The sequence below is a fragment of the Neovison vison genome, chromosome 12, assembly GCF_020171115.1.
Source record: "Neovison vison isolate M4711 chromosome 12, ASM_NN_V1, whole genome shotgun sequence".
Lineage (NCBI taxonomy): Eukaryota > Metazoa > Chordata > Mammalia > Carnivora > Mustelidae > Neogale > Neogale vison.
The window spans coordinates 3,073,623-3,096,955 of record NC_058102.1 but is presented as its reverse complement, the minus strand read 5'-3'; the positions used below and the strand labels follow the sequence as shown (position 1 = coordinate 3,096,955).

The 23,333-nt window shown below is 63.9% G+C and overlaps 1 protein-coding gene across 2 annotated transcripts in view; it reads left to right on the top strand.

Annotated features, from left to right (window-relative positions):
• Positions 1–422: 422 nt before the first annotated feature.
• The window catches only part of GRAMD4 (GRAM domain containing 4), a 72,366-nt gene continuing 49,455 nt past the window's right edge, over positions 423–23,333 (top strand). Inside the window, exon 1 of one of the 2 annotated variants that reach the window (XM_044226839.1) lies at positions 423–544. In XM_044226839.1, coding sequence (XP_044082774.1) covers positions 516–544 — 29 coding nt within the window. In that variant the 5' untranslated portion in view covers positions 423–515. Of the gene's footprint in view, positions 545–15,165; positions 15,176–23,333 lie in introns of those variants that run through there. The other variant, XM_044226840.1, reaches the window with a different exon arrangement.

Genomic DNA, 23,333 nt, shown 5'->3' with positions numbered 1-23,333 from the left:
GTGCGTGCCCGTGCGTGCCCGTGCGTGCCTGCACCCGAGGCTCTCGCCGCGACGGAGCGCGGGAACGCGTGGCCGCGGCCTTCGCGCGGAGGAGCCGCTGCGCGTGCGCGTGGGTGCAGGCGGCGGGGACGCACGTGGGCCACCCAAACAAAGGTGGCGCCGCGTGACCGAGCGTGAGCGCGCGCGCCGCCCCGCCGGGACAGGCGCGCTCCCGCGGGCTCAGGAGCCCGCCGCGCCGGGAGGGCGGGGCGAGGCGCGGGGCGGGGCGGCGTGCGGGGCGGGGCCAGGCGCGGGGCGGGGCGGCGGCTGCGCAGGCCGGGCCGGAGCGCGCAGACTCCGCGCAGCGGGACGCGAGCGCGCGACCTGGCGCCGCCGCCGCCGCCGCCGCCTCCGCGCTCGTGGCCCGGACCCGCGGGGCCGCCTCCTCCCGGCTCCCCGGCGCCGTGGGCTCCCGGGCGGGCGGCAGGTGCAGCGCGGCCGGCGGCCGGCGAGGGGAGCGCCGCGGCAGCGGGTGAATGAGAGTTGGCTCCGATCTCCGCGCAGGGTAAGCGGCGCGCGCGCGGACGCCCACACGGACCTCGCGGACACACGGACCCGCTCCGGCCCGGGCCGGCCCGGCCGCGACCCCGCGCGCTCGGCCACGCTCCTCCGGTGCCCGGAGCCAGCGGCCCTCCTAGAAGGGCCCCGCGCGGGCGCGCCCCGCACACACGCCCCCAGGTCCCGCGCGGGGCCGGAGCGCGCGTCACGGCCGCCCCCCTCGAGCGCGCGCCCCGCGGCCCCCGGCGCCCGACCGGCCTGGGAGAGGAGGACGTCCCGCGGGCGCGGGGCCCGGGCTGGGGTGCTGCTGGTCGCCGAAGCTCGGCGGAGACAGGGGCTCGGCGGGCGAACGTCGTCGTGGAACCCACTCCCCGGGGACACAGGAGAGGAGGAGGGAGCCCGCCACCCCAGAAACGACCCCGCCAAAAAGTTGTGGCCACTCGCCCCTTCCCCGTACCCCTCTTTCTGCCTTGGCTGCTCTCCCTTTGTTTGTGACTTCTAGCTAGTGGGGCTCTGCGGGGACCCGGGCCGCCTGCAGGCCAGGAGGCGGAGTGTGGCGGCCCCCAGCCTGGGGTCCCCACCTGCTCAGAGCAGAACCGGCACCCCTGTCCAGGCCTACAGCTGCGGAGGAAGGGGAGCCAGAGACAGGTGGGCGGGCTCACCTGCCCCTGACAGTGGCTCTGTGGCGGGAGGAGCGGCAGGCCCCAGGGCTGGAGACCTCCGTGGCTGCCCCTGAAGCCTGGTTGCTCTAGGGGTTGTTGCCAGTCCTGAATTTCCAGACGCAGGGAAAATTCATTTTGGGGGAGATCTTTTGCAGGATGGGAATCTTTTCTTGCCTTCCCTATGCAGGCAGCGGAGGAAATACCTTCCTGTGGAGGAAATTTCCCGCACACAAAAGTCGTGGCTGTTGGGTCCCAGGCCCCATAGTGGCCCAGCTCTGGCGGTTGTTTTAAGTCTGGGCCTGGCAGGATGGGCGGGGGCAGGGCTATGCACTAGTTAAGAGACAACTTCGGAGACTTGCCTCTGGTGCACATGCCCTGTGACCTTGGGCAGGAAGGCATTGCACCTCCCTGTCCTCATTTTCCCCAGCAGTAAAGGGAGAAGGGGGCTGATACAAGCATTAGAGGAGGTGTTGTAGGCCACCTGCTGGCCAGGCACACCCAGGGCAGAGATCAGAACACCCTGGCGAGGCTGGCAGTGCCCTCTGCCCCCCGGGCAGCCAGTTTCCCTGATTGCCCCACTTGTGTCCCGGGCGCATTTGACCACACATCATCCCCCTGGGTGAGCGTGTTCCGGCTCTCGCCCCTGCCCTGTGCTGGGAGGGAAGCACATCCCACCGTTGTTAGCTGGGATTCCTTGGGTTGGGGACCTAAAGAACCCTGTCCCACCTTCCTGCTTGCAGACCCTCAAAAACCCTCTGCGTGGCCCAGGTAGGGGGCTTGGCTTGGCTGGCCTTCTCCCTGTCCTGGGCATGGTGCTGGTCCTTCTGGAGCACTTTGTGACTGCAGGGCAGGGGCCTTGAACCTCCGCAGTCTGGACAGTGCTGGACTCATGGCAGGGGGTGGGGGTGCCACCTTGGTCCCGGGGGCTGGGAGGTGGGGGTCCGTGGGGCCTCTGCCCTTCTTCCCCCTCCGCTGCCCTGGCTGATGAGGTGTGGGGTGTGGCTGTCCCAGTGGTGCGGCCTGTGGACGGGCAGGGCCTGTCCTTGTGATGTCTGTGTGTTTGCACTCGGGAAAGGCATTTCCTGGAAACTGGGAAAGTCTTAAACTTGTGGTCTGCTGGGCTCTAGCCCTGGCAACCTGTTTATTCTGGGTTTCTCTGGAGGTGGCCGAGGGACCCCTCATGGAGGAGAAACCAGGTGGTCTCTCCCCAGACCACCAGCCTGCAAGGCTCCCCTCAGTGCCCTTTTATCTGTCACTCCAGCCAGGAGTGGGTGTCAGGGGACCAGTGGTTGGCAGCGCCCAGTGACCGGCAGTCCCTGTGCTTCCTGGGCCTCACCCTCACCAGCTGGAAACGAGGGGGAGAATCAGGCCTGTTTTTCCTGAATCACCATTTCTGCTCTACGACAGAACAGGATACAATCGCGGTTCAGGCACAATGAAACGGTGCTGTTAGAGCCCAGTGAACCCTGTTGCCAGGAGAGGCTGTGAGCCTGCAGCCCGTCCTCTGTGGGTCACAGCGACGTTCCAGATGTGACAGACGCCAGCCCCAGTCCCGGGCCGCTCTTGGTGAAATCCGTGTCATCGGCGAACAGAGGGGACCCCTTGACGCGTCCGTGGTGTGGCCATGCCTTCGGCACCCCGTCACCTCGTGGGCCCCAGTGGATCCCTTTCAGCTCCCCCCGTGTTGTGGTTGGGCTGTTTCCCTCTGGGGGCTGGAGCCACACGAGCCTGTGAGGGAATGGAGTTCCCATCCTGGCGCGGCCTGGGCTCCAGCCAGCGGCTCCTCTGCGGGGGCGGCCCTGCTGGCGCCCCTCACCTCTGATGTCCGGCCTCTATTGTGTGTCGGGATGGGGTCCCGTCTGGCGGCCGTGCTGGGGACGTGCTGAGCATTTCTGGAGCCCCTGTCAGCACAGAGCGTGTACTAGCTGGGAAGGAAGACACCGGCGGCCGGCGGTGTGGCCCGGCGACCCCTTCTCTGAGCTTCTGCCTGCCTCGCGTCCAGCGGCTGCGGCACCTGTCGCCCCGAGCACGGGAGACCATTTCCGGGCGCGCTTGCCGCCCCGTGGGAGCTCTGACCGCGCTGGGGTTTGGGGCGTCCCGGCGGACTGGGGGAGATGAGACGTGGGCTGTGGAGGTGAGTAGTGGGAGGGATGCGGCTGCACTTGCTGGGGAGGTGGCGTCTGTGTGCTCAGCCCAGACAGGGCGCCCCTGGGAAGCCGCTCCCGGAGAATGTGTCCACTCCCGAGGTGCCTGGAGGAAGGTCTCTGGGGTGGGGGGGCTGGAAGTGGACTTGGGGGCTCTTTGGCCCTGCGGTGGTTTCGGGCTGGTTTCTTCCGTGGCCCTTCGGCAGTGTGGCAGTGGGGACTCTCGCTGGGTCTTCATCCTGGGCAGAATCTCGAAAATACCCCACACAGAGGGGGAAGAGGTCAAGACCCTGACAGTCCGGTGTGGCTGGCGGGCGCGGGAGGAGACCTGGGTCGCTGAAGATGATGGTGGTTGAGGGACCAGCGGTGGGAGGCACAGCCCTGCCCCAGGTTGGGAGTCGGCTGACTGGCGAGGTCAAGAAATGTAATCGGGTAACTTGAGAACTTCAAGGGAGGTCGCTCAGACTTTCCTTACAGAGGTGGAGCCAGAGGAGGGTTCCCTGATTCGAGAAAACCACCTTCCTTCCTCCTTCGGTGTCTGCGTGCGGCCGCACGGAGGGGCTGGGGGGAGACTTTGGGCCCCTCCTTCTGCACCGGTGACTGGCCCCTCCTGAGGGCTGTCATTGACCTTGTCTGGCGTCTGAGTTCTGACCGGGTTGTGATCATGTTTGAGGCCTGTGACTGAAGTCCCCTGTGGTCACCCTGGAAGACAGGGAGTACTGGCCATTCACAGAAACTCTGCGAACAGTGACAGAAAGCACTGAGACCAGCGTGGGACATCAGGTGTGGGACAGGTGTTCTCCACGCACTGTCCCCCTTCCACCCCAGTGGGAGAAACCGAGGCCCAGAGAGGTGGGCTGGTCTGTGCCCCCATTTAGATAAGTCTCAGGGCTGGGATTGGAACCTGGGTTGTTTGGCTGCAAGGCTCCTGACCTCACCGCCTCCCCGGTAGCCCCTGTGGCAAGTCCAGTTCCGTTTCTGGGGGTCCGTGAGAGCGGTGTGAGCGATCGGTCGAGAGTCGTGGTGGGAAGGCTTTCTGCCGTCTAGCACGCGGCAGTAACGAGGGCGTCCCTGACCCCAGGCCTGCCGGCCTTCTGAGCGCTTTGTAGGATTGGTCTTTGTAACCGGAGGTGGGTGCTCTTACTAGCTCCATCGCACAGATGAGGAAGCTCATCTCAGAAAAGTAATCTCCCGGAGGCCACAGGCCGGTGAGTGGCAGTCAGCTTTGGACCGGTCTCTGTTCCTAACCTGTAGCAGGGAGGTGAGGTGCAGAAAACTTGATCTTGCTGCTGTGTGTTCTTGGGCAAGGCGTTTAACCTCTCTGGGCCTGGGTTTGGTCACCTGTAAACAAGGGTCTTGGTGTAGGATACAGAAACCAGAGGTTTGAGAGCATTCTGCCATCCATAGAATGGGCCGGCCGGCTTCTCCAAGGAGGAGGGGCGGGGGGAGATGGCCAGTGGGCAGGTGCTCGTCGTCCCCAGCACGGGCTGGTGTTTGCTGGCTGTGGCTGGAGTCAGGGCTTCTGCCTCTCTCAGGGCTCAGCCCCAGATTTGGGAAGAAAGATACGGGACACCAGGGGCCCTATTTCTCCCCTCTGAAGTGAGGGTGCTTGGAAACCGTAAAGCACTGTGGTCAGTGAGTTGTTATCTGTGCCTCTGGAATGAGGGATGGGGAGGGGGCGCTACCCGAACTCCTCTGTGCCACCAGAGCCAGGCTAATCTGTGGGGATGAGAAACCCAGTGTGCTGGGCACTGTCAAGGGCTCCAGAGGTGGGGGGGGGCAGCTCCCCTCTCTCAGGCAGGTTCCCGCCATCAGTGGAAAGCACTCTGCTTCTAGCCCGTCCCCCTGTGGGCAGCAGGGGCTTGGGGGTGTCTGGGGTGTCTGGGGTGAGCACATGGCGTGAGGAGGCAGGAGTCTCTCCCCAGCCCTGCCAGCCTCCATTCTGAGCCTCCCGTCCCCCCTCTCTCCCTCCCCTCCGCCCCCTTCTGCCCCAGGTGCCTGCAGGGCTGCCAGAGCCCTCTGTCTGGCGCAACTTTGCTCCCTTCCCCAGCCAGGCCGGCCTGAGCCCCGGTTAGGGAAGTGCCTCCTCACGCCACCCCTCCCCGCTACTCCAGTGTTGCTTCTGCCCTTCTCTGCTCCAGCTCCCCAGTCTGTAAGCCTTGGGGAAGTGAAATGTGGCCTCAGCACAGGCTGGGGTGCCCGGCTGTGCCCTGGGGTGGGGGTGCTCCAGGTCCCGGGAGCCTGGCTGGGGGAGCTGCAGGATCCGGGGGCGGCTGGGCTTCCACAGGGAGGGGGCAGGGCGCTGCAGGCGGAGAGGCGGCTGTTTTTAAAATATCTTCATTGAGGCGTCTTTACATGTCTTGCCAACCGCCCGTTGAGTGCGATTCACCGGGTTTTAGCATATTCACGAAACTGTGCAGCCGTCACCACAATCAGATTTTAGAGCATTTCCGTCACCCCAGAAAGAAACCCTGTGTCCCTCCGCAGTCGGTCACCCCTCATCCCTGCCTCCGAGGTGGGGTCCGCTGGCCGAGAGGAGGCCTTTCATCTGTGTGGCCGTGTGTAGCCGTGGGGGCCTTTCCTGAAGTGTGGCCTTCTTCCCTGGCACCACGGGACCCTGGACCGCCTTTCTTTTTTTTTTTTTTAATTTTTATTTATTTATTTTTACAGAGAGAGATCACAAATAGACAGAGAGGCAGGCAGAGAGAGAGAGGGAAGCAGGCTCCCTGCTGGGCAGAGAGCCCAATGTGGGACTTGATCCCAGGACCCTGAGATCATGACCTGAGCTGAAGGCAGTGGCTTAACCCACTGAGCCACCCAGGCACCCTGGACCGCCTTTCTTACAGGCTCCGTGGGCTCCCCTTGCCTCTCCAGGTACCAGGGGTCTGAGCCCGTAGCTGCCCCTTCTGTCGCTGTGGCTTATCCACTGTGTGCAGGGACCTCAAGCCATTTGCATACCCATCATCTCCAGGAAGCCTTCCTGGTTTTCCCCTTCCCACAGGGTTAGGACCTCATGGGCCGTGGTGCCCTCGTGCGGGCCACCCTGCGCGGGCTTGCCTGTTGACTCACCTGCCTTCTGTGCTGCTGGAGGGCAGGGGCCTTCCTTTTCATTTTCTGCTGGGCTCTTTGGGGACAGTGTGTGTGTGGGGGGTGAATGGTTGCAGGTCGGGGGTTGGGTGGGCGTGGGTCCATGAGGCTCTCTCCCCCACATCCGCACCGTTTCTGTCCCTCGATGGTTATCCTACGATTGGTTGGTTTTGAAACTTCACTGTGTCCTTTGGAGCGGCTCAAGGGCAGGGCTGGTCTGGCTGTGGGTGATGGGATGCCTGGAGCCCTGTCCGCGCCGCGTGACGTGGCACGTCGTTTGTTGGCTTTTTAATAGACCGTATTTTATAGATCGGTGTTAGATACACAGAAACTTACACAGCTGCAGCCGAGGTTTCTACACACTCGGGGGTCCTGCAGGCTCTTCTGGTGTTAGTATCTTGTTAGTGCGAAACAGTGTTAAAATTGGTGAACCAGCGTTGACACGTTATTAACTCAAGTCGGGCTTTAGATATCCTTAGTTTGAATGTGAAATCTTTTTCCTACCTCAGGACCCCATCTGGGCTCTGGCTCCGGAGGTTCCTTTGGGCTGGGACGGTTTCTCAGACTTTTCTGCTTTCTGATGACCCTGACAGGCCGGAGAAGCATTAGGGAAATGATAGGGTCCCTCTATGTTGGAATTTGTTCAGACACCTGGAATTCCTCTGTTGGAATTTGGATGTTTTTCTTGGGGCTGAACTGGGGTCTCAGGGTTAGGAGGAAGCCCTCCGGGGCAGTGCCCTCTCCTCCCACTGCATTGGAGCACCTGCTGTCCGCCTCACTGACCACTGAGGTGCCGACCTTGTCGGCCACAGTCGCAGGGCTGCCGTGGGCACGTCGGTCAGGCTTCTCTGTGAAGCTCCTCTCTCCCCCGTCCATGCTGCCCTTTGAAGGGGGTCTGTGTGCACGGACACGGGGGGGTCATGTGCACACAGGGGGGTCCTGCCCCAGCCCCTCCGGGGCCAAGTTTCTCCTTTATTGGGAATTTTTCTGTGTGGGAGCCTAGTGTCTTCTCCCCATTTACTAATTTATTCAGTCTCTCTTGTATCAGGGCAGAATCCGGTCTCGTTCTGTGTTTTGAGTTATTTTTCTTGTTGGAGGACTTGTTCCGGCCCCGGCCCCCATTCTGGTGGGGGGTGAGCACGTCCCACTCCCTGGCTCCGCAGGTGGCTCTAGGCTCACCTTGCCCACGTCTTGCCCCAGCCCTGCAGTCAGCTGCTCCTGCCAGAGCATGGGGTCCAGCCCTGGGGTCACGGCCTGCCCCAGCACTGCGCTGGGCCCACCCCTGCCAGAGCTCGGGGTCAGGACCCGGGGTCACGTCCTGCCCCCCCCCCCCCATGCTGGGCTGCTCCCCATGCTGGAGCACAGTGTCAGGACCCGGGGTCTGGGCGCCAGGCGCATTTGCTGCTGGGGGCGTGGTTCTCTCTGCCTCGGCAGCTAGAGGCAGCCGGAGCAGGAGCCCACTCGAGTACTCTAACTGTGGGTCTCTGCGCGCCTCTGACGATGTCTGTGAGTCTCCATCTGTGTCCGCGCTCAGGGACACGCGAGTTCATCCTGACGATACAGTCTGCTCCTTACCACGTGGGTACGCCGGCCTCCTCTTCTCCCTGATCAATAAACCCCTGTCCCGCGGTGGGAGACGGGCTCCCCGTTGGCCGTGCGTTTCCAAAATCGTTCCTTTTTGGTATGTGCGCGGAGCGGGGTCACCGTTGTCATCCTGGCCTTGGGGAGGAGCTTTATGGGCCCGGACGCAGCGTGCGTGTCCGGTTCCCGCTCACTGGGTGGGGCCTGGTGCCCTGTCAGAGCTCAGGCCCCCGGGGGGTCACGGGGCGTCCCGTCTGCAAGAAGGCCTGTGGCCTGCGGGGAGAGGGAAAGAGGAGAACGGGGGCCCCCAGCTGTGCCCGGTCAGCCGGCCCCACGGGGATGGGCACAGACTTGGCATGCTTTTGAAATGTGAAAGCAGGGCCGGCTTTGAACATGGCCCAGAGGTCTGGCCTCGGCAGCATGAAGAGAAGGCCGGGGAGCAGACTCGCGCTCCGCTGCATCTTGGACCAGGATCCTGGCAGGGCCTGGCGGGCTTGGCGCACTTTTCCACCTCCGAACTCACACCTGCGCGGGCTGGGCGGGGGGGCGACGACGGCAGAGCAGCCGCTGTGCCCAGAGACCACTTTCCTTTCTGGGAAGGAGAGAAGCGAGGCTCGAGTCGGCTTCCATCCCTGTGTGGGGTCTGTCTGCGGCACGTGTGGGGCCTGTTGGCAGGGAGAAGGGCTTCCGCTGGAGGCTTCAGAGCCAGGCAGGGGGCGGGGAGGTAGAGAAGGCTCCGGCTCCCTGAAGCTGGGGAGCTGTACGTGGTCTGCAGGCTTGAGGGGATGGGCAGGGGCTGGCGCTGGGGTCCCTGGGCTGGGGAGGCCCGAGTGCAGCCACGGGGTTGGGGGCGGGGTAGGTTTCTGAAGAGGCGAGCAGCCGGCTGGGCAGGCTAGGAAGAAGGCGGCAGCTGTCCCTGTTGGAGAGGAAGCGGGACAGGACAGTGGGCGAGTGGGGCACTGATGAGAACTGTCGCTTGGAGTGGGCACACGGGTGGGCGGCCGTGCCGTGCCCACCGTCCTGTCTGCGCCGTCACTGTGCTCTTCCCCACGCAGGGGGTCTGGCTCCGGGAGGGGCTGGCCTTGTTTTCTCGCTCGTGGGTGAGCTCCCGCTGTGGCCCCGGGGGGCTCTGGCCTTCCCACCCAGCCTGCGTCCGCGGGGGAGCTGAGGAAGCTGGTGGAACTGGCGGGGGGCTCTGTGGGGCTGGAGGTGCTGTTGTCCCCTAGTGGCCCTTCCTGGGAGTGAAGCCTGGGGACCCGGTGGGTAGCGTCGTGCCACCATCTACCTGTCACCCTGCTCCCCTGGCGGCCCCATGGAGTGCCCTCATCCCAGGTCCTTTTTGCCCCTTCTATCTGGGTTGACGTTTTGGGGCCTGCTAGGTCCTATGCAACAGGCAGCTTCGGAGGCAGCAGAGCTCTGGGACGGCTGGAATCGCTTGGGGGTCGTGGCTGTCCGGCGTGGCTGCCTGGCAGCTGTAGTCTAGGGCGCGCATGTCTACCTGGAGGGGAGCCCGAGCTGCACCGCCGGGGTGAGCCTGGCGGGACCAGCAAAGGCCGGCCTGGCCTCGGTCCTCCTGCCCAGAGCGGGGGGGTTGGAGTGGAGGGCTCCCCCTGCTCCGAGGACGCTCCGTGGCAGAGACCGGAGGACACGTGTTGGTGTCGGCCCCTGGCTGGGGAGCTTGGCATTTATTTTCTTATTTTTATTTTTCTAAAAATATTTTATTTATTTATGTGACAGAGACACAGCAAGAGCAGGAACACAAGCAGGGGGAGTGGGAGAGGGAGAAGCAGGCTTCCCACCGAGCAGGGAGCCTGATGTGGGGCTCGACCCCAGGATCCTGGGATCAGGACCCGAGCTGAAGGCAGACGCTTAACCACTGAGCCCCCCAGGCACCCTGGGAGTTTGGTATCTAAACCTCTGAAGCAGCTTAAATAGTGAGAAACACACACCAACCTGTCATGTCCCCGAACTCAGACTCTCTCAGAAGAACCAGGCTGTCGAGCCGCCCACCGGGTTCCCGCTAAATCCGCTCGGCGGCGCGCGCCTGTGGTGGTGAAGGGCGTCGCATCCCAGAAGCAGGACGCCCCGCTGTCCCGACCGACACTGCCCCCTGGTTCCGGGGGTTGAGGCCATGCGCCCCCTCAAGGCCCCTCTGAGCGTATCCTGGGCAGCGGCGCGTACCCGGCCCGGCCCGGTCCTGCCGCGCGCGTTGAGCATACAGCGGCCTGCTGGGCACATCCTGCAGCGGGAGGAAAAGGAATACTTTGTCCAGAGCCAGAGCTGGGGGATGCGGGCAGATGTGTGAGTCACAGCACACGTACTCTGCGAGCAAGTGAAGGGAAGGTGTGAACGTCTGTGTGTGTGCACGTGTGCACGCGCGGTGCGAGGGGCGGCGAGCGGGTTGACGTTCCTCGAGGAGGAGGAGGAGGAGGGGGAGGAGGGAGAGCAGCGGGGACCCAGTGCCGGATCAGAGGGTAGAACCGAACGAGTCCCGGTCCCTGAGGCCAGCCTGCCGAGCGGCGGTCGGTGGAGAGGAAGTGAGCTGAGTCAGCCACCAGAGAGCCCTGGGCGGCCCGGCTGGGTGGGGCCGCCGGCGCGGTTGGAGTGAGGCCTGGGAGGGGAGGGGAGGCCGCAGGGGCCATCCTGCCCCCGCCCTGGCCGCCCGGCCTGCCTGTGTCCCAAGGGCGAGCCCCTGGTGGGAGAGCCTAGAGGCAGAGGGTCGGTGCGGGTCACAAGGGGCGCGGGCGCCTCGCAGCCTCCGCTGAGCACCGTCGCTGGGGGGCCCTGGGAGATGGGCCCCAGCAACCTGACCGGGGCGAGGGCAGGGGGACGGTGGACACCTCAGGACTGCCTGGCATCACCACCCCCCACCGACGGGGGGGAGCGCGAGGTGCCGCCGGGCATCTCCCCGGTGTGCGCGGGAGGCACGGCCTCCAGAAGGGGGGTGACGGGTGTCCTGGATGTTGAGGTCTGCTCGCGTTTGTGTGAGGCAGCCTGCCTGGTTCTGGGGAGAACCGGGACTCTGTGGGGTGGGCCAGGCTGCGTGGGGCCCAGGGAGGGGGGGCCACGGCCTCTCCCCAGCGGGTTTCTCCTCCTCGAAAAGCCCCAGCCCGGGTCTTCCCCAGCTCCGTAGCTCCTGCTGCACTGGGGGCGTGAGAGTCCAGATGCCCCCATGGTGGGGAAGCGGGAGGCTGGAGTTCTTGAAGTGGCCCTTTCCTCTCCCTGGGGTCCTCCGTCAGGCCCCTGAGCCCCACACCACTGTCACACGGGCTGGGCCTTTCTCATCCCAAGATGTAGGGGCAACTGGGCAGAGCCTAGATATGGCCTGAATGCTGTTCCGGTGGCTGCTAAAGCCTTTGCCTGGGTCTCGGCTTCGCTAGGGTGTGTGGGGCTGGTGACCGAGCCTGTCCGCTAAAGCAGAGCTCCTGCTGACCCGGGGCAGGGACCAGAGCGGGGCCATCATGTGGGGCAAGGGCTGGGCACACAGCCGGTGCCCGAGCAGTGACCAGGGGCCAGCTTAGCTGGTGCTCCAGGGAGGAATCCTTCTGGAGCTACAGCCCCGTCCTAGCGTCCTTTACCCCCCAGCAGGGTCACTGCCATCTTTGAGAAAGCCCTGAAGCCTCTTGGGTGTGGGGAGCTTTGGATGCTGGGGACCCCACCTTACGTGGCCCAAGCAGGGATGGCATGCTGGGGGGCTGGTCTGAGTTGGGGGTGTGGAGAGCTGCCCGAGGATCCCCCAGGGGAGGGTGACTGGGTGGCTGCCACCCCCCACAGCAAAGCTGGGAGGGGCTTCCCCGTCCCCACCTTGCAGACGAGTTCAGTGGGGCTGGAGAGGTCCTGGTAAGTGGCTAACTAAGGTGCTCCACTGCCCTAGGGCCTGTGTCCTTGTCTGTGTCCCGCCTGCCACACCTTTTGGGTCCATTTAGGGGTTTTAGATGGTTGAAGTTATCTTCTTAGTTACCCACGTACGGGCTTTATGTGGATGCTAAACTTTGCTTTTGAGGGGACCTGCCCCTTTCATGCGTGTATGCATGAGGGCCCCCCTCGCTCTCCAGGGGCCTCAGGCCTCCCCACACCTCCCCAGCCCTCACGGGAAGGCTAGGGTGTCAGATTCCTCTCTGACCCACCGAGCCAGCCCCCAGCAGGCCCTCCCACCACCACCTGACCGCAGTGGGAGGGTGTGGGTCTCTCTCGTGGGACTGTGGGCTCCTTGAGGGCAGGTTTGGGCCTGGCCGTGCTGTGCAGGCGCCTGCCGCCCGTGGCCGGTGAGCGCTGGATCGGGAAGGGCCCCAGTGCCAATGCTCTCCCTGGCCTCGCTGTCTGTCGCTCAGAGCCGGGGGGCTTGGGGACAGGGACCTGCAGCTGCCCAGGGTCTAGCTCCCTCTTGCTCTGCCCTCTGCAAGCTAAGCCAGCCCAGTGGGCGGTCCCTGGAACAGAGGCGTGGACTGGGCAGGGCCAGGGAGGCCTCCGTAATCTGGGCTGTCCCTCCCCCTGGAGCCTGTGTCACCGCCTACGGAGAGGACCAGGAGCCTTGCTGAGGGTAGGGCAGGACCACAGGACCACAAAGGAAAGAACAGCGGGAAGGCTCAGGAAGGCTCACACTGAAATGCCGCCGGATGATGGGAACAGTGATCCTGGAGGCTCTGCAGGTGGCCCAGGCTTCATACCCACGGCCTCTATCCGTAACGGCCCCCGTGACAGCTGGTGAGCCTGGCGCAGAGGTGAGGGGTCTCAGAAAAGATCACACGGCCAGAGAGATACGAGGCTGGGTGACTCTAGAGGCCACTGGCACCCAGGGCCTTGGCGTGTCTCCATCAGCCATGGGGGCCTGAGCAGACCTCGGGGGGCGGGGGCCCTGGGTTCCTCCTCTAGGCAGGAGGGGCTGAGCCTGGAGTGTGGCTGATGCAGCCCTGAGTCCGGGCCCTTCTTCTTGCCGTCTGTGTGTCGCCCGGGTTGCTGTGGGATACCTTGTCTTCCAGCAGAGAGCTGAGGCGGGGTTGGGGGTGGGGAGTGTGCCTGTCCGAGGAGGTGGTGCTCCTGGGCCTGGGTTGCCGTCCGTGTGTGTCCGTGTGTGTGTCCCAGGCCTGGGGCTGCAGCTGGTGGGTGTCTGCTGGTTGTTCTTGCTGGGTCTGGCTGGGGCGGCTTGGCTGGGTGCCCAGAGGAGGGAAAGCCAGGGCTAGAACCGACCAGGAGGGAGGCCAGGGCCCAGCGGGGCTAGATCTGAGCATTTGGGAGGGCGAGCCCGCAGCATCTGTCTGCGGACAGCTCAGGACCCGAGGTTTCTAGTTTAGGGACGCAGGTGGAGAAGGCGGGGGGTCCCAGAAAGGGAGCCAGGTGCCCAGACCCACAGGCCACAAGGCAGGGAACTGTGTCCTCCCTCCTCCCAGCGCACCCCTGCAAAATCCCGCTTCATCTTCACCTTCTCTGATGCCAGACTTAAAAAACCCTTGCTGCTGCGTCAGAAAATGGACTGTTGGTTTTCCAGCATTTACCAAATCTGGAGGAGGCCCGTGCTGCCGGAGTTGTACCTTTGTCCCAGGTTCCACACCCCCTGCACTTTGCAGATCGCCGCGGCTGCGACGGGACGAGGGACCATGGGGCGAGGGACCGTGGGGCGAGGGACCGTGGGGCGAGGGACGGAAGTGTCTGTCGGGTGCGGCCCATTGCTGCAGGCCCCTCTCTTGCCCAGGGGCTTTCGGGTGTGTTGGAGCAGGTGACGCGGGTCATGAGTCCATCGTCCCCCGGCGAGGCCCTGGGACGGCAGCCCCCCACCAGCTGACTCAGTACACAGATCAGCTTCCTGCAAGTCGGGCAGGTGTGTGTCCTTTTAAATAACGGACTGCCCTGCCGAGGGCGGAAACAGCTTGGTGAGGTGTCCGCACGGAGTCCTACAGCACGGAAGCTCCCTTGCTTCCTGGTCTCTCTGCATCTTTTTCCCATTCCGGTGGTGACAGGCGGGGGCTGGGATGGAGCCACACCTGCAGGATGCCCAAATCCGAGGCAGGGCTCCCATCCCGAGAGCCCCCGGATTCTGAGTGTCCCGTGCGTGGGGACCCGCCTGCGGCCGCCGGTCCCTCCACGCACGGAGGCCGGCTCTGCGGCGGTGCGAGCCTCAGACACCCCGTCCGCCAGGAGAGCCCACTGTGACCTATTTATAAAGTATTTCAGAAGCACTTACATGAGTATTTTGTCCTAAATTCCGTGTAATTAGGAGATATAAACTGTACTGTGTGATTATTTTTGTGCACTCGCGTAACCCCAATGAGAACTCTCTCCGAGTAGGTTTTGTTAAAAAAAAAGAAGCCATTTTAACAAAAACATAAAAAGAATGGATTTCCCCTACGCGGTTCTCTCAGAGCCTTGAAAACCGCGCGTCTGCGTGATGACCAGGAGGCCTTGTTGACGGTTGTCTCGTTAGCAGAACCTTTCACTCCCCAGCGGCAGGAAGGGAGACTGCGCAAGTGTTTGCAGAGTCCTTGTGAGTTCTGGCTCTGGAGCCGCGGCCGGCTTCCCACGCGCCCCGCTTTCCCCCTGAACGGCGGGGGGAGCCGGAGGCTACGAGCAGGTGCTGCCGGCCGCTGCCGGCGTGGTGTCGGGACGAGGAGGGCGATTTGTGCCAACGGCGTCCTCTTGGTGCGTGGCCTTGGGTGCGAAGGCGGGTGTGGGGCCGAGTGTCCGTGGCAGCGTGTGTGGGGCCGGGGGAGACTCGTGTGGGGCCGAGTGTCCGTGGCAGCGTGTGTGGGGCCGGGGGAGACTCGTGTGGGGCCGGGTCTTTCTCTTCTTCTGGGCTTCAGGTGCGCAGAACCGGAGAAGGCCCGGCCCTCGGGTTGCGGGAGCCGCCTTCACGCACGCGGGACCCTCTCCTCTGTTTACTCGGTTCTTTCCACCGTCCCGACGCCCTTGAGCTTTCCGCCCCGACGGAAGCCGGGACCTTGATGGGGACCCCGTGTGATGGCGCTCTGCCAGCCGTGCGCTTGGGCACCTGACGCGGGCTGCCGCCACCCTGGCTTACCCCTCCTGTCCACAGGGCCTGACAGCGTTCCTCCTCCCTGCCCCCCTTTGTGTGACTGAATCTGGAAGGACTGGTAGAAGTGGTCTGGGCGGGCCCAGAGGGTGGGAGGCGGGGAGGTGATACCAGGCCTCTGAGCCAGGAAGCCGGGACAGGTATGAAAGCACACGGGTGTGAGGGACCAGGTGTGCTGGGGGGCAGGGGCGGGGGGGTGAGGAACATCTGAGGGGTGAGCCCTGGGGGGACAGGTGTTTCCGGGAGTCTCAGATGTGGAAGTGGCCCGGGATGGGAGAGGGGCAGCTAAGTCTGGGAGCAGGTCAGCTGGAGGTGGAGGCTGGGGCCTCCCTGGAGTGGAGGGAAAGGCTGGACCCCCCTCCCCCCCAGCCACCTCGCCATGACCCTGGAGAGTGAGGGTCAGCACAGCAGCCGTGGGGCTGGGAGGGCGCTGTCTTGAGGCGGAACGTCGAGGGAAGGGGGCTCTGTGCCCACCTGTGGCTGCTGCCGGCGGACCAGGCCCGGAAGGACGTGCCCTGCAGCCCAGAGGCTCCCACAGGCTATGTGATGCATCCTGGGGAGGGAGGTGCGGAGGGGAACCCAGTACCTCGGGTTTCCAGAACAACCATGGAGGTGATGTGGGGGAAGCTGGCCTTGGTGCCTTGGAGGGGGATGCCCCTTCTGACCTCAGTGTCCTGGGCTCTGAGTCTGCCTTTATTAAGGGGTGCCCTTCCAGGGACCCTCGTCTTGTAGCCCCGGGTAGGACCTGGCTGTGCTCTGGGAAAGTGAGGCAGTGCCCGTGGTGCCCGGGTATGGCACACGTGCTGGGGTCCCGGAGTGGAGAACCTTGGGAGGCACACAGGCCCCCGTCAGGCAGCTCAGCCCTCGGCCAGGGTCGGGGCCCCTACCTGCCTCGACACCCCTGCCCCTCCTTATGCCCACCCCAGTTGCCCCGATGACCGTCCTCTCAGTCATCAAGGATGAGCGAGGCGGAGAGGCAGGTGCGCGGAGATCCTTCGAGCCGCGCTGTGCAGGCCGGTGCCTCCCTGTCCCATGCAGGTGGGGACCGTTGGTGATGTGCGTAGCCAGCCGGCCAGCTGGGTCCTCCGGCTCTCCTGTCCTTACACGTGGTCTCTTTTTCTTCCTCTGCCCCCTTCATGGGCTCTCCAGGGAGCTGGGAAGGGGCGGGAGCCAAGTAGGTCAAAGCAGGTCAGCGTGAGCCTGCTGTCCCAGAGAGAGGGGCCGGTCACCCCCGTACCCTCTTCTCTCCGAGAGCTGACCCCCCGTATCAGGAGGGTCGGCTCTGTCTAGAGGCAGTTTGTGGATGCTGGTGGGGTTGTTGAGCACAGGTGCAGTGCTCTGAGGGGGGGTCAGGGGTATGAATCTGCAGGTTCCCTCCCCCCCATCCTCCTGACCTGGCCGGGAGCACTCGGGGGAGCGACCCAGCTCCCCGCACTGAGACCCGGGCTGGGAGTCTTACTGGGGAGGTGGTGCCAGGGAGGCCGGAGCCAGTTGTTTCCGCAGGCGTGAGTGGGCCTGGGAGGACGCTGCAGGCGGTCTGTCCTGCAGGGTCACCCGTGACCCTCTGTGTGTGCGGAGCCGGGCTTCCCCGGGCCTGGGCCAGTGTGCTGTGCCGGGGTGGGGGCTGCTGAGGGTCTGTCTTCTCCAGGAACTGGTTGATGGAATCTTGTTTCCTTTTGGAACTTGGGGATCAGGCCCCAACAGGTGCTGTTCTGTTGTCTTCCTGGGTCTTTCCTACCGTCCCTGAGGCCCCCACGTTGCGGCATCTCGAGGTTGTGGGACGGACTCGGCTGCCGTCCCCAGGCTGGTTGGGAAACCACCGTTCTCGGCTGTGCCAACCTGTCTGTCTGGTTAAGCCAGGTCTCCGCCTGCTTTCGGTGCGTCCTGCCCTCCCTGGGAATCCACGGCCAGCCCTTAGGCCCCCTTGGCTGGGACGAGCATGGGGAGGTGGCTCCGGCGGGGATCGCGGAGCTGGATTGCGGCGGCCGGGCCCGGTGTGGACGCTGGCAGGAGGCTGCGCGGACACGGCGTGCGGGTTCCCCGGAGCCCTGCGGCCCGTGGGAAGGCGAGGATGCGGTGAGCCGGGCTGTCCATGGATCCGGGGACTTGCTGAGGGACGTCTGTCTCACGGTTTAGGTGACATGCCCGCAGCGTTCCCATGAGGACAGGAACGGCGGCATCGTGGAGGGCAGGCTGGTGTGGATCGTGGGTCGTTCCCGGTGCTCTGTTCGCACATGTTCCCCTCCAGGTGTGGAAGGCGGCGTGTTCTTACCCGTTGCCGGTTTTTAGTCAATACAGGATGTGGCGCTGGATCTTTCTTGGGTCCGACGCTGATGAGAATTCGCGTGAGATGCTTGGGCTCTTCTGCTCTGGTGAGCGAGTGGAGGCGGGAGCGTGGCCGTTGGAGGGCAGTGGCGTGGTCCTCCTGCCCCGTGGTTGTGGCCGCCCGAGGACTCCACTCGCGGAAGGTGCGGGACAGCCACTGGTGCTTCCTCGTGGGACCCCCTCCGAGCGGCTCCCTCCCCCACTCTCAAAGGATGGTCTCTGGCCAGCTCTTCCGGGGTCTAGGTCTTTGGGGTCTGGTTGGCTGAGCTGTAGGGGCCTGCCTGGGGCCGGGGCACCCGCCATCAGCCAGGGATGTGGGGGGGTGGGGCAGCAGTGAGCTCCTCCGAGGGGCAGGTGTCCCAGGCCCTTTTCCAGCCATGCTGGCCGGATTGAAGAAGGATCGGGGAGCTGGGGCCGGGAGCCCAGGCGCGTGTGGGGGAAAGTGAGTGCCCGGGGCAGGAACAGCAGCTTCACTTCCAGGCCCAGTGGGGAGGGCTGGGCCGCGAGCTTGGCAGCCCTGCAGGAGAGGGTCTCGGGGAACGGGGACAAAGCAGACTGCAATGTGGGGTCAGTTCAGGACATTAAGATTTAGGGAGACTCCTTAACACAGGGCAAGTCGGTTTGGGGAACCCGTTCAACAGACGGGGCTGTGTGGTCAGTGGTCACGCCGTTTCTTACGTAGCGTGTGGACGGCCGTTGGCTTTTCCGAGTACGAGCCGTGACTTTCATCCTTGCGCTTCTGGGAGTTGATATTCCCTCACTGACCGTGTCCTCTTGGTTCTCCGTGGAGGGAGGTGAGAGCCTGTGCGCAGATCAGCCCTGCTCCGCGTCGCGGCCCCGCGGCCCCGCGGTTCTGTCCGATTGTCCAGGCCGGAGCAAGTTCACAGTGTGGGTTTAGTTGCCTTCGCAGAGGAGTGACCCTTTCCCATGTGGGCCCCATCGTGCGCGTGATTGAGGGAGACCCCGGTGCCTCGCGCTGCGGGCGGCGTTTCTCCCGGGAACCGCCCAGGGAGCGAGGAGGCGCACGTCCCACCTGAACCCGCAAGGCCCCGGGAAAGGTCGCTTGTTTCCAGGACGGTTTGTCCTGGGAGACGGGGTCCTGCCGTCCTCGCCCGTCTCTTCTCAGGTGACCGTGAGACGGACCGTGGCATGCACGACTGTCTGTGGCTGGTGATGCCCGTGGTCTCCGGAGAGCATCCGCCGACGCCTGAACGCGTCCCTCGGCTGTCACCACTCCTCGTCTCCCTCTCTAGGGCGTCCCCCATGTTTCGGGGTCACCTTGTCGGCCCAGCGGCGAGGGGTCCCCGCAGGCTTGTTGACGCCCTTTGGTGCTTGGACCTGGGGTGGAGGCTGTGCCGCTGCTGGCCTGGGGCCCTTAGGCCCTTGTCTCTGGTTCCCTTTCTTTCTTCTGTTTGTTTCCTTCCCTGTCCCCACTCCCTTCTGCCTCACGTGTGTTCCACTCATTGTCAGGCAGGCCGGCCCCCAGGAGGGCAGCACCTGTGTGCTCCAGACTCCCGCAGTCCTGTTACCGAGAAGGCTTTGATTGGCCTCCAGAGCTCAGTCTACGTTGTGGGGCGTCGGGAGACGGGCTGCTGGGTGCTGAGAACCACCAACACTGTGTGCCCTGGGCTGCTGAAGCAGGGTGGGCGTGCACACTCAGGTGTGAGAGCCCACGTGTCCTGGGGCAGGGGTGTGCACCAACGGGGAGACACCTGTGGATGAGGACATCAGGGAGGGCTTCCTGGAGCAGGCGGCTTCTGGGGCCCCTGGAAGGTGCCTGGTACCCAGGGACAGGGAGGGTGTTTGTAAGCGGAGGGGGTGGGGAAATGTGCCTGGGGACCTCCTGTCACCTGAGACCCCAAGGAGTGAGGCGGAGGCGGAGAAGAGAGAGGTGTAGCCCCTGGTCTGGCTGGGCACAGGGGCATGGCCTCGCGCCTGCTGTCTGACTCTGTGCCAAGGGTCCACACCTGTACGGTGAGGGCGCCCTGCCCTGCCCTGCCCATCTGACGTTCCTCTTGCTCACGTGGTGACACAGACCTGCCACGCGCTCCATAGCCCGCTGCCCCCCGCCCGCCGCCCGCGGTCCAGCCCGCCGCCTGCAGCTGAGGCCCTGGTTGTGCCTGTAGACGGTTCCCTGCTGCCTCCCCTGGAGGCCTAGACTGGGGTCAGAGGGGTCGCGGGCCTGTCCCCGAACGCCTGTCCCCGCACGCCTTCTCCCGAATCGGGGCCGGGTGCTGGCTCTCCGAGTTGATCTCTGAGCGCTTTATATAACCTTCAGTTCGAGAGGTTGCCAGAGGCCCTTAGTTACGCGGTGGTCTCTGTCGCTCCTCACCGGGTGAGAAAGTAAAACTAAGAACTTCAGAAATAGTCTTTAATTGATCAGAAACTGCCAACTATAAACCCATTACATATTCACACAAGTAGCATATTTTATTTTCATTAAAATTACCGTCCCCCACGCACCTCCTAGACGGGAGTGCAGGCGGCTCTGTGGGCCTGGGGCTCGGGGGGGCCTGGGGCTCGGCGGGGCCTGGGGCTCTGCAGGCCGGGGGCTCTGCGGGTCTGGGGCTCTTCGGGCCTGGGGCTCTGCGGGCCGGGGGCTCTGCGGGTCTGGGGCTCTGCGGGCCTGGGGCTCTGCGGGGCCTGGGGCTCTTCGGGCCTGGGGCTCTGCGGGGCCTGGGGCTCTGTGGGGCCTGGGGCTCTGCAGGCGGGGGGCTCGGCGGGGCGAACACAGCCAGCGTGCCGGGTCCCGTCCCGTGCGCCGTGCGTGAAGCAGGCGCGGGAGAGCCGGTGAGCCTGGGGCTTAACCTTGCGCGTCCCCAAAAGGGGTTCCTGGGCCATAGTCTGAGAACTGCTGGTTTGGCCTCCGGAGAGGTTTCCCTGACGTGGTGAATGAAGGTCCTTGTTTCCATTTTTTCTGCTTTCTTTAGAGTTGTTCTTATAAAAATATGTAAATAAGTTCCTTCTTGTCTTTTATTTGAAACATCTGATTTGAAAACTTCGCTGTGGAATAGTCAGCACGTTCAGGATTCAGAAGGGGGTTGAAGCTCAAGTTGGGTCTCTAGTGCCCTCTCTCCTCCCCTCCCCCTCCTCCCCTCTCCCCTCCTCTCCTCTCTTCCCCTCCCTCCCTTCCCCTCTCCCACCTTCTTCCCCTCCCCCTCCCCTCCCCCCCTCCTCCTCCCCCCCTCCCCCTACCACACTGGCAGGTAGCAGTCAGCCCAGGCTGCAAGGTCTCCAGCAGGGCACGCAGGGGTCCTCACTTCTTCAGACCATGGGGGATCCCACGTGTGGCTGTCCCCCATGGATGGACATGAGGGCACGTCCTGCCTCTTTCTGCTGTTTCAGAAACAACATGGCAGTGAAGTGACCTTGCCTGCACATCATTTTGCAAGTGTGAGAGGTTCCTGGAAATGAAATACTGCCGTTACTGGGCGTTGCAGAATGGCCCTGTTCGCCTCCTTCCGAGCCGGGGACCCTGCTTCCTGGCCCTCACACCCACGTGCCCCGTGTCCGCTGGGCTGTTAGGGAAAAGGGCTTCTCACTGTCATTTCAGTGTGTGTTTCTGTCTTTGTAAGTGACAATTGTCTTTCCGTCTGTTGGAGAACTGTTTGCCTTTTCTGGGAGCCGTCTGCGTCTTCTGCGCATTTCTCCACGGGGCTGTTTATGAACGGCGGACAGATTAATCCTTTGTGGTGTGTGGGGCCAACATTTCCTTCTGGATTCTCATTTGTTTCACTGCTGACGGAGGTTTCTGCCTTGCAGAAATTGGTTTTGGAAGTAATCTGTGTTCTTAACCGTGCGTCACATCTTGTTTGGAAAGGCCTACGCTGGTCCGAGGTCCCGGACCCTCCCCTGTGGCCCTGGGCCACTCGGAGTGTCATCTGAGCGTGGCTACAACCTTGCTTTTCCCGCAACTACAGGGATGTCCCAGGTCGTTTGCAGGACAGTGTGTGTCTCTTCCCCTGTGCTGGGAAACGCCACTTTGATCCTGACGGCGGCTGGGTCAGCTTCTGTCCATTCTGCTTTGTTCCTTGGCCCTGCTCTCTGTTGATGCGCCGTCCGCACGCCTGCCGAAGGGCTGTAGCTGCGCCACGTTCTGTTACGTGTAGGGCTGGACGTTCCGTTGCATGAGACCAGCATACCGTCCGTGTCCGTCTCCGGATCTCTGTCCCCGTCCCATACTGAAACTCTGTCCCCATGGAACACGGACTCTCCCTCCCCCTCTTCCCACCCCTGGTGCCCACCGTCACCCCCCTGTCTCTCTCTGTTGATGAGACTCTCCCAGGGAACGTCTGAGTAGAACCCTGCGGCATTTGTCCCCGTGTGGCTGGCTCATTTCGCTGGGCACAGTGCCCTCCAGGCTCGTCCATGCTCTAGCCCCCATCACAATTCCCGCTGTTCTCGAGGCCCAGCGATACGCCCTTCTGTGCATAGACCACACTTGTTTGTCCGTCCATCCGTATCTCTTCAAGCCCCAGGTGTCGGTATTGGGGTGTGGCCCTGGACGTGGGGCTGATGGGTCCTCTGGTCCTGTGTTTATTTTCTGGCCGTGGGTCCTGGAAATCAGACCGAGTGTTGTCCTGGGATTCTGGCGAACGGACGGCCCTGAGCCAGGCGGCTCTGGTCCCTGAGCAGGTCTGTGAGCTGTCGGGGTGGGGGGGGCAGGGCGGGAGTGATGGGGACCTACTGTGCGCTCGCCTCCATCTTGCACCCAGTCATGGCTGTGAGTCCCCCTGAGGGGGGGACCCCAGAGTCGCAGCAGCTATGCTCACGGAGTCCTTCGTGCCAGCCTGGCCCAGAGACAGGCATGCGGGCGCCAGGCCTCCAGCCTCCCAGAGGCAGGCAGGTGGGAGCTGGATGGGAGGGCGGGAAGGCGTGAAGCCCACGGGCCGTGTCACTGTGGCTCTCTGTGTAGCTGCCGTAGGTGGGAGCTCCCTGCGCACTCCCTGTGCCGCAAGTCCGCTCCCCCAGAACAGACCAAGCCCCTCGCTCAGCCTCCTCTGCTTCCCACGGCCCCACTGTTTCCTCTGCCCACCCTGCTGGGAGGCTCCATGCTGCTCCTGCCGTGGGGTGTCTCCCTCTGCAGCCCGTGGCTGCCTGCTGCGGCTCAGAGCAGCCTGCCCCTGCCTGTGGCCCCCCGTCGGCCCGTGGCCCCTATCCCCCACTCACCGGACTCCTCCTCTCCATGGTCAGGAGGTGCCTGGGCCTTTGGCGAGCCTCCTCTGCATTCCCGCACTGGGCCGCATCTGGTGCGTCGTAGCTGCTCATTAAACGCCCGCTGACCACCTTACTTGTCGCAGTGACTCCGAGTGTGCAGCGTGGCACCGGCTCCCCTGCCTCCCTAGCCCCTGCCCCTGCCCCTGCCCCCGCTCACGGCTTGAGGCTGTGAGCCCGAGGCCCCAGGGCTGGTGTTGCCGCCGATACGCGGCTGATACGCAGCGGCAGATGCAGGTACAAGGACAACTTTGAGGGTGCAGCTGTGGTTTTGGTTTTGGTTTTTATTTTTTTCTTTTGCGTTGGATGTGAGTTTGTAGCAGAGGCCCGTGCAGGGAAGGCTGCCGAGCGCCTGCCGGCCCCGCTGCTGTCCTGCCCTGTCCCGGCCCGGAGTTGTGTTCCCGCCTTGGCCTGCTGAGCAGGAAGTGTGGGTTCCACCTTCTCACCGCGTGTTGTTTTAAAGGCGGAAAACCTTTGTGGCATGTGGTGCTTGACACCCAGGGAGGCCTGAAAATATCCCGAGGGCTGGCTGGGAGGTGGGGAGCGGCTGGCGGGGGAGCCCCAGGCCTGGGCTGGGCAGAGATAAAATAGTACAAACAGAGTGGCTTCCGGGCAGGTGGTTTGGCTGAGTACGAAATCGCTTTCCGTCTAAGGGGCTGTTTAAAGCTGCCGGTTTACCCTGGTGCTCAATTCGCCTGGGGACCTGGAAGGTCTTTAAAATGCACCTCACCACCCATGCCCTGACTGGTTGCCGGAAAC